General features: G+C 61.2%; 2 protein-coding genes across 3 annotated transcripts; both read left to right on the top strand.

The window, feature by feature from the left end:
* The first annotated feature begins 4,498 nt into the window (after positions 1 to 4,498).
* Positions 4,499 to 6,645, top strand: ZNF580 (zinc finger protein 580). Of its 2 annotated transcripts, none has more exons than XM_021682225.2 (2): positions 4,499 to 4,712; positions 5,733 to 6,645. In XM_021682225.2, the coding sequence occupies exon 2, from the start codon at positions 5,745 to 5,747 to the stop codon at positions 6,261 to 6,263; it is 519 nt and encodes a 172-aa protein (XP_021537900.1). In that variant the 5' UTR covers positions 4,499 to 4,712; positions 5,733 to 5,744; the 3' UTR covers positions 6,264 to 6,645. The 2 variants fall into 2 exon arrangements, with proteins under 2 accessions (XP_021537900.1, XP_021537902.1); XM_021682227.2 differs by lacking the exon at positions 4,499 to 4,712 and adding an exon at positions 4,856 to 4,954.
* Positions 6,646 to 6,952: 307 nt separating this feature from the next.
* On the top strand, positions 6,953 to 8,272 carry ZNF581 (zinc finger protein 581). The gene is made up of 2 exons (XM_021682224.1): positions 6,953 to 6,965; positions 7,690 to 8,272. The coding sequence occupies exon 2, from the start codon at positions 7,709 to 7,711 to the stop codon at positions 8,270 to 8,272; it is 564 nt and encodes a 187-aa protein (XP_021537899.1). The 5' UTR covers positions 6,953 to 6,965; positions 7,690 to 7,708.
* Positions 8,273 to 9,264: the final 992 nt, after the last annotated feature.

The raw sequence follows: 9,264 nt of genomic DNA, 5'->3' as shown, positions 1-9,264 counted from the left end.
CCCAGGCTATGAAAAGCAGCTGGGGCCGCCAGGGATCCCCCCCCCCCCCCCCCCCCGCCGGCTCTGTCCTGGAGTCCGAAGGATGCCCAGCGCCTGACCCAGCACGTGCAGGCTGAAGGGAACTTGCTGGACGGCGGAGAGGCCACGGAGACTCCACAGAATCTCCTGTTTTTGGTACAGATGGCAGAGGCCCTGGTCTTACTTGCTGTGTGACTGGAGCCTCCGTCTCCCTGGTCCGGAAGAAGGAATGGCTTGGGGTTCCCAGCCAACCCTGGTCCGGGGTGAGAGGTGGGAGCTCTTGTTGGATCCCTGGCTGCCCCAGCTGCTTTTCATAGCCTGGGATGGACGGCTGTGCCATTCTGTAACCCCGTTCCCACCTTGAGTGGGATGGAAGGGTACCTGAGTACCGCAGCTGAGCTACAAGTGTTGGTGCCGTCCACAGGCAGCACGTACTGCTTCCTTCCTTCCTTTCCCCAACTCACGGGGCTTCTACAACAGGCTCTAACCAATGTGAGTTTTGATTCTTAAGTTGTTGGGGTGGAGATGAAACCCAAACTTTGTGGGAACGTTTCCTTTGTGGGTGTGAGTTCTTGGCGAGAGCTTTCTTAGGCACACCTCCCTCTGGGAGCTTGGAGCCCTCAGGAACTCATTGATGCATCCACTTACTGAAGAGGGTAGGATGGCTGAGCCAAGGCTTGGAGGAGTGAGTGGGAGCAGGAGGTGTGGCATTGTTAGGATCCTGTCCACTGGAGCAGTGAGGGCTTGGGCCACACGAGGGACTTGGGGTGTGGGACCGAGTGGCTCCAAGGGCAGGGGGGGGCTTGGAGACTGAGAACCCCTGCGAGGGAGGTTTGGGGAGACCTGGGATGGGGTGCAGAGAGGAGGGCAGGAAGCCTGGTGAGCGGATTACTAAGACCCAGATTGACCCAGACGCACAGGCTTGGCAATCACTTCGTTCCCCAAAGGGGAGAAGGGCTTGTTTCATGGGAATGCAAGGTCGTGTGGAGTGAACCGTGGGCGTTGAGAGGAGAGTGGTCCAGAACAGTTCCTGACGGAGGCAGGGCTCGGGCTGCAGGCTGTGGAGGGAAGTGAGGATGCTGGAGCGGGGGACCCTGGCTTTGATACTGTCCCTGCCACTTGGGCTGGGGAGCGGATGCAAGCCTCTTGCCCTTCCTGAGGCTCAGTGGAGTGCCTGCCTCACTGGATTACTGAGAGGCTGTGTGAACTGAAGGCTGGGGACATGAGTAATCGGTCACAGATGAAGCTGGAGAGATTGCTGAGGGCCATGGGGTGGGAATACCAGACGGCCAGCGTGAGCAGAGGCACAGTGATCCAAAATCTGACATGTGGCCAACTGGTCAGGGTGGCTGGGGCAGACGGTGAGAGGCTGGCATGCCAGGCTGAGCCGGGGGAGGATCCTTCAGGAGCTGGTGAGCAGGGCATACAGGAGACGCATAGCCAGCCTGAAAACACAGGAGTCTTTGCACCTAGAGCCGTGTAAGTTCAAGGTCTCGTCAGGGGCTGCAAGGTGCTGTGTGAGGTGAGGGGTGCGGTCTGGCTCTGGGGAGCTGAGGAAGGGGGGCGGGGGAGAATGAGGACATCCAAGGTTCTGGACTTGAGTGAATGTGGGGGCTTCATCATGATCATGTCCCAGGAGAGAAGCAGGGGTTTTTATGGGGGGGGGGTAGAGAATGCTTCACTTTTGGATTGGGTGATTGAAAACATTCATTCATTCATTCATTCATTCACTCATTTATTCAACCAAAATTGAATGGAGCCCCTACCCCCCGCCAAGACCTTGGCCAGGTTCTGAGATACAATGTCAACCAAGACAGAACTCTCTGCCTTTGTGGAGTGGGAAAGGCAGACAGGAGAAGAGTAAATTGATAAATAAGCCAGACCACCATGGACTGCCCTATGGGATTTTGAAAGAGAGAGAACAGAATGAGGAGGCAGAGCAGGGTGTCACCTGCTTGACCTCAAACACAGCAAAGCTTCAGTGATGAAATACTGTCTGAGCGGAGACCTGAGTGGTCAGAAAGGGTCCATCCTGCTGAGGGGCTAAAGGCAATACTCCAGAGAGAGGGAAGAGCAAACAGAGGCCCTGGAGGATGGGAGAGGTTGGGGGGCAGCACTGTGCTCGATGGGTTTCTGGGCTTTATTCTAAGTGCAGTGCGGAGGGTTTTAAGTCGGGACATGACATGATTCCGTGGGTTTAAAAAAAAAATACATCACTGCAATATCGCCATAAAGAGAAAGTACTGGAGGAGGCAGAGGGTGGGGGTGGGAGGCTGTCTCTGTAAGCAGGGGGCAGATCGTGGTTTGCACAGCGGTTGCCCGGGGCAGGTTGGGGGGAAGTGTGAGGTGGTCACCAGCTCTGGCTGAAGCTGGTGCTGTCCTGAGGAGGTGTGACCCAGGCCAATCACATGATCTCTCCCAGCTTCAGTTACCTCATTCATAAAAGGGATCTTCATGACCCCTACCTCGAAGGTCTGCTCTGAGGATGCAGTACACTTAGCAATGCAGCTCTCATGGATGCAGGTAGTTATATGGTTCTGAAACTCAAAAAAGGGATCTAGGAAGACTCATTGGGTAGTTGTGTGGACCAGAATCTGTGTTGCCCTGGGGCACACTTGGAATGTCTGCTGTCACAAGGGGGCGGTGGGGATGAGAGGGCATCTACAGACATCTGGACAATACCCTACAATGTAGAGGACAGCCATCCCCCACACCAAAGAATGATCCAGCTCCAAAATATCAGCAGTGCCCGAGCTGAGAAACCCTGGTGTAGACAGACGGTGTAGTTGCCCTGTAAAGGAGGCATGCCCTCTGTTCACCAGTCCCCCTTCTCCCTACTGCCCGGTGAGGACAGTGCTGTCTCATAGCAACAGAATGTGAGCCACACTAAAAAAAAAAAAAAAAAAGGTGAACCAGGTGACATCAATTTTAGTAAGATGCCTTACTTAACCCAGTATATCCAAAGCATTACCATTTCAAAATGTAATCAATATAAAAGTCATTCATGAAAAAGTCGTTACTCTTTTCTTGTAAAACTAAGTCTTCAGAATCTGTGGGGTGTCTTGCATTTACAGCATATCTCAGTTCAGACCAGACACATGTCAAGAACCGAGGGGCCACACGTGGCTGTTCTGGGCAGCACAATTCTAGAGGATCTTTAATTTTAGCCCAATTCCACAGATGTTATGGAGGTTTCTGGAAGGTTTTCGGAAGAATGCTTTCTCAGCTCCAGCTTATTGCCACATCTAGAAATTGTTTTCCAGCTGTGTCTGGGATTTTGAATTTGTGTATTGTCTGGCTTCTTAAATATTGCCCAGTAAAACACTGAAATGTAGCATATGGTCCCAACCAGATACAACTCTGAGTCCTTTCTGGTCTGCGGGCCTCCAGGTTGAGGGTGGTGGGAGCTGTCCCAAACCACAGGCAGCCACTAGTCACGTGTGGCCATTTAGATATACTTTAAGAGGAACAGCATTTAAAATTCAGGTCCTCAGGCCGCAGTAGCCGCACTGGGCTGGTCACCGCAGACAGTTCTTTCTGGTAGCTCAGTGGGATGCAGCTCTGGCCGCCCCCCGCTTCCCCCGGGGCCTGGGGCTGCGCGCCACAATAACGCCCTTTCTCTCCCTCCGCTCTGCGCTCCCGCCGCCCCCACCCGCAAGCTGCTGCCGCCCCCTCTCCGGCCGGTCCTGGGCGGCGCGCTCCCCGCCACGCCATTCCCTGCTCTTTGACTGTTCCGGGCGTGGCTACGAGATGCGCAGCGGGCGCCCCAAGTGCGGCTCCCCGTGTAGCTGCCGCGCCGCTGCGAGTCGCACCTGCAGCCCGGCCTTCAAGCGCCCCAGCCACCTGGCGCGGCCCCGCACGAAGCTCCAGGCGCGGCCTGTGGGTGGACCCACTTGCACCGAGCACTGCCTTGGTTTCCCCCTGCGCACAGCGCTCTGTGCCGGGCACCATCAAGACGCGGCCGCCGCGCCTCCTCTGGCCTCAACGTCCCATCAGCCCGACGCGAAGAGCCACCCTTCCCACCTCCACATCCAGCAATGTCTGGCCTTCTGTGGGCCTCGGTCTCCCCGTGCGTCCAGTGGGGAACGCCACAGCCCCCCATCTCTGTGACGGGTGACGCCTGGCCTTCTGTGGGCCTTGGTTTCCCCGTGTGCCCGACCGACAGAACCATCCCTGCTCCCGCCCTCTGCACTGCCGAGCAGGGGGAGCGGGCGGAGCAGGCGGGACGGTCCAGCCTCAACTGGACAAACCTGGGTGCGCCCCTTCCTTGAGGAGCATCCGGCAAACACGGACCGCCTAGCCCGTTTATTAATGGATGTGTGTCGCGGCGCCCGAACAGTTCCTGTCGGGAGCGGAGGGGAGCGGGAGCGGGGGCAGGGCTCTCACTGTGCAGCCGGCGCCCGCGCCCTCCGCCCGCACCGCCGGGGCTTAAGGGAAGCGGACCGTGGGAGCGGCCCGCTCAGGGACAGCGGAACCTTCGTTGCGGCGTGAGCGTTTCCGGACGGTGCCCTTTTCCAGCGACGCCGCCGCCCCTCGCGCCCCCGCGCCCGCGCCCCCCGCGCCCGCGTCCCCGGCGCCGCCGGCCCGGAGCTCCCGGAAGTCTCGGTCCCGCCGCCGCCGGCACTCGCGAGGGGAAGCCCGGGCCGCCCGGGACCTCGGCCCGCTCCTCCGGTCCCGAGAGGCCGCCGCATCGGGTACGGGGGCCGGGACGGAGGGAGGAGCCTGGCTCCGGGACGGCGCGAGGCCGGGCCGGGCTGGGGGAGGGGCGGGCGCCGCGGGGGTGGGGCCCGGCGCAGTGGGAGCCGGGCGGGGGACGGACCGGAGGGAGAGAGGGGCCCTGAGGGTGCAGCGAGAAGGGGGACGGGGGGACCCCGGGCGCTGGGGTTACAGAAGGAGGCGGCACACAGGAGCTGGCTGGAGGGATGGAGAAACAGAGGTGCCAGATGCACAGAGGGGAGGGGAGGGGGCTCCGGGAGCCCCGGAGCGGCTAACGGGGAGCGGGACGAGGCCCCTGAGGGGCACAGACAGAAGAAAGAAGGATGTCGGTGACTTGAGTCTAGGGGCGGGGGAGACAGGGGCAACCCCTGGGGGGCATTTAGATGGTAGCAGGGCCCCGGTGTGGGGTGCGCAGAAGCAGCAGCTGAGGCGTCCTAGGGATGTGTGCGTGAAATCCAGACAATGGGTCCGCTAGGCGAGGGGGAGGGTGAGACTTGAAGATGTTAAGTGCAGGGTCGGAATAGGGGAGCCCAGAGTGAAAACTGGCGTTCTTAGGGCGTACCCAGAAGGGAATCCGAGCGAGGCCACGATGTGTGCAGAGATGGGGAGGCCTCCCAGGGAACGAGGCTGCTGTGCTGGCCCCGGGGGGAGAGGGTGCCACCCGAGCTGGGCCTGGGAAGCCGAGGAAGCGAGCGACCCGTTAGGAACAAGCTGTACAGGGAGGAAACAGACTTGCCGATTGGCAGGCTGTGGGGGATTTGGGGGATAGGAAAGGCGCAGGATAGGGACCTCCGGCCTGGCCTGGGGGCTGAGAGGGAGCCGCGGGGGGAAAGGCAGGCAGGGGGTGTCCTGGGAGCGGCGCCGCCTGGCCTAGAGGCGGTTTCTCTTTTGCAGGAGAGGTGGGTCAGTGGTACAGAGAGCCTAACGAGCAGTGGTAATAGGGACGCTCTCCCCCAGGAAGTCGCGATTTTAATTTCTCCCCCCTCCACTGCTCGCAGCTGACACCCCAGATGCTGCTGCTGCCGCCTCGGCCACCCCACCCTCGGTCCTCCTCTCCAGAGGCCATGGACCCACCGCCCCCCAAGGCTCCCCCTTTCCCCAAGACGGAAGGCCCTTCCTCCACTCCATCCTCGGCGGCAGGGCCCCGGCCCCCGCGGCTGGGCCGCCACCTGCTCATCGACGCCAACGGGGTGCCCTACACATACACGGTGCAGCTGGAGGAGGAGCCCCGGGGCCCGCCCCAGCGCGAGGCAGCGCCGGGAGAACCCGGGCCGCGCAAGGGCTACAGCTGCCCGGAGTGCGCTCGCGTCTTTGCCAGCCCTCTGCGGCTGCAGAGCCACCGCGTGTCGCACTCGGACCTCAAGCCCTTCACGTGCGGCGCCTGCGGCAAGGCCTTCAAGCGCTCCAGCCACCTGTCGCGGCACCGCGCCACGCACCGCGCGCGCGCAGGCCCGCCGCACACCTGCCCGCTGTGCCCACGCCGCTTCCAGGACGCCGCGGAGCTGGCGCAGCACGTGCGCCTGCACTGAGTTCCAGACCCTCGGGGCCTCGCGAGCCACACAGCGTCACTCCCACACGCGCTCCCAGCCTTACCCGGGGCCTCCGTTTCTCCACCCGCCCAAAGGGAGAAACACCAGCCCTTCCTTACCTTCCTTCTAGCTGTGTGATGTAGACCAAGCCGTTGCCCCTCCCTGGGCCTGGGAGCCAGTCTCGGAGCTGGGTTCCGGCCCGGCTGTGCTGCGCGAGCCTTTGCAGGTGACAACGTCTCCGAGCCTTGGTCTTCTGCTCCGAAGTGGTGAACGGTTGTGTGCGCGGAAGATTTGACAAAAGAGCACGGCGCGGTCTGGCTCATTTCTGTATCTCCCCCTTTCCACCCACAGCCCTCACCCCTTACTCAATAAACATTCCGCACTCCACTTTAGGGCTTTGATTTGCGTGTGTGTGTGTTGGGGTGCGCAGCGGGCTGGGAGGGGGCAGCCAGGACCGTGAGCACCTGGGAACCTTCCTTTCGGCGTGTGTTTCTGGCCGGATCCGTTTCCCGAAGGCCCAGGCGCCCCGCCCCCACCTTCCTCCCCGGACCCTCTTCTGCGCGCCCCGGTCCGCTCTCCTGTTACCGGTGCCACCAGCTCCCGGGGGACACCCAGAGGCGCTCGTCCCGCCACCACCTGCGAGCACGGGGGTCGCTCGGGGCCGTTCCGGAGTCGCCCGGACCCGAGAGGCTGCTGCACCGGGTACGGGGGCCGGGAGGCGGGAGGGAGCGGGGAGCGGGCCGCGAGAGGGGCGGGGCCGGGAGCGGGTACCTGTGCGCTGGGCGGGGAGGGGCCGCTGCGGGGGCTCGGGAGGGCACCGCCCAGAACTCGCGGGGCCGTCGCCCTAGAGAGCGCTAGGACCCAGAAAGAACTTGGGGAGGGTGAGCTGGATGGGCGTGGACGAGAGAGAACCTAGAGGTAGCCGGGCTAGGAGCGGGGCGCAGGGCTGTTCAGGGAGGTTGTTGGATGGCGGGTCAGGACCTGCGGGTCTTAACGTGGCAGCCCGTTGGAGACGGCTCGGGCAAACATGAAAGGGGTAGGCCAGGCTTCTGGGTGGAGTCGTAGGCTGGGGCGACACCCAGACCCGGGTCAGGGGCGTGGAGAGCCGAGAGAGAGACCTGCAGGTCTAGGGGGTGGGGCCTGGAGAGGCCCTGCGGGTGGCCAGAGTAGAGGGGCGCCCGGGCACCTGAGGAGGGTGCAAAGAAGGAGGAGAGAGCGGGGTCCCGGCTGCGCCTGTGCTTACAGTGGGTGATGGAACGGGGGGCAGGGAGAAGGACCCTAGAAGCTTTACAGAAGGCCGTAGAGTCCGGGGACGGAGGCTGGGGGATGCACAGGTCGTGGGCAGCGTACACGGAGGGTAAGGAACAGAGCTCGTGCAGCCAGCTTCCCTCCTTTACCTAACCTCACCCTCTCTCCGGTCCACCAGGCCTCAGCCAGCCCTCCGGATGCTGGTGCTGCCCTCCGCAGAGGCCATGGAGGCCCCGCCCTCTCGGACAGGCAGGTCTCCAGAACCCGGACCTTCCTCCTCCACAGGACCTCCCCAGACTTCCTCGTCCCCGAGGCCCAACCACTACCTGCTTATTGACACCCAGGGCATCCCATACACCGTGCTGGTGGACCAGGAGTCTCAGAGAGAGCCTGGGGCAGATGGGGCATCAGCTCAGAAAAAGTGCTACAGCTGCCCTGTGTGCTCCCGGGTCTTCGAGTACATGTCCTACCTTCAGCGACACAGCATCACCCACTCGGAGGTGAAGCCCTTCGAGTGTGACACCTGTGGGAAGGCATTCAAGCGGGCCAGCCACCTGGCTCGGCACCACTCCATCCACCGGGCTGGCGGTGGGCGACCCCATGGCTGTCCGCTCTGCCCTCGCCGCTTCCGTGAGGCCGGTGAGCTGGCCCAGCACAGCCGGGTCCACTCGGGAGAGCGCCCATTTCAGTGCCCCCACTGCCCACGCCGATTTATGGAGCAGAACACGCTGCAAAAGCATACTCGGTGGAAGCATCCATGAGCCAGGCTGCGGGGTACCCCAGGTACCATGGGGTTCTGGGGGGAGCCTGGACTCCTGTCGCCCTCAGACACCAGGCCAGTGCTGAAGGCTGGGTTGCAGCCCTGGACACAGACACACCTCCTGCAAAGGCCAAGCCCTGCCTGAAGGAGGAGCTCATGAGTAGCCTTCGTGTCTTGGAGATAAGATGGAGACAAGACGTTAACATTCACAGAGTGGAGCCCTCCAGCTTTTGGCTGAGCCCTGACTGGAGGTGTGGGGGAGAGTGCTATGGGTGGAAATTCTCCAGCCTGAAAAATGGGGTTGGGAGCCATCAAGAATCTGCACCAGCTTCCCGAGGCCTCCATGTTGATGCTGGGGGACTGGGCCCCTGACCTGCCTCCCAGCCCCCAGCCAGGGCCTGAGACTGGACGCCCAATAAACACCTTTCCCATTTTGAGCACTTGAGATTTGTTTTTGGGGACAGTGGCTTGGCCAGTCTGCTGCCCAACAGGGAGATTCAGCAAGTGCCTGGCCCACCTCTTTTTGGGCAGAAGAACAAATCAGCCATTTCTTCTCCCCAGAGAGGGAAAGAGCTTCCCACGGTCTGACCTCAAATAACAGGAACAGCGCCCTGATCTTGAGCTTAGACTATGGCCAGGTGTTGCGCTGAGCACCTTGCATGGGTCATACCAGTGCAAAATGCTTGGCTTGCCTGGCATGGGATGGGAAGGTTGGCCTTCCGCACTGGGGTGCACTGGGGTCAATCCTAGTGTGGCTCCTCACAAGGTGCATCATCTAGGCAGAGTGTTTTTAAACCCACCCCCGCCCCCCCTTTTTAAAGATAGGATCTATTGTACGATACATTTTATTAGGCAACCCAGTATACGTTACACAAAATATATGTGAAACAAAACTTTAACAATACTGAATCTCTGCCACGTGCAGTCCACTTTTTCGTCCTCCTGCCAATTCTGTTCTATTATATTGAATTCCCTGCCCATGAACCTGTAGTT

This window comes from Neomonachus schauinslandi, chromosome 16 (genome assembly GCF_002201575.2).
Source record: "Neomonachus schauinslandi chromosome 16, ASM220157v2, whole genome shotgun sequence".
NCBI classification, from domain to species: domain Eukaryota; kingdom Metazoa; phylum Chordata; class Mammalia; order Carnivora; family Phocidae; genus Neomonachus; species Neomonachus schauinslandi.
The sequence above is the reverse complement of the archived record's forward strand: the minus strand, read 5'-3'. Positions and strand labels throughout refer to the sequence as shown.

Excerpts from the sequence above, each read along its gene's own strand:
- ZNF581 (XM_021682224.1), top strand. The coding sequence starts at position 7,709 with ATGCTGGTGCTGCCCTCCGCAGAGGCCATGGAGGCCCCGCCCTCTCGG.
- ZNF580 (XM_021682225.2), top strand. The coding sequence starts at position 5,745 with ATGCTGCTGCTGCCGCCTCGGCCACCCCACCCTCGGTCCTCCTCTCCA.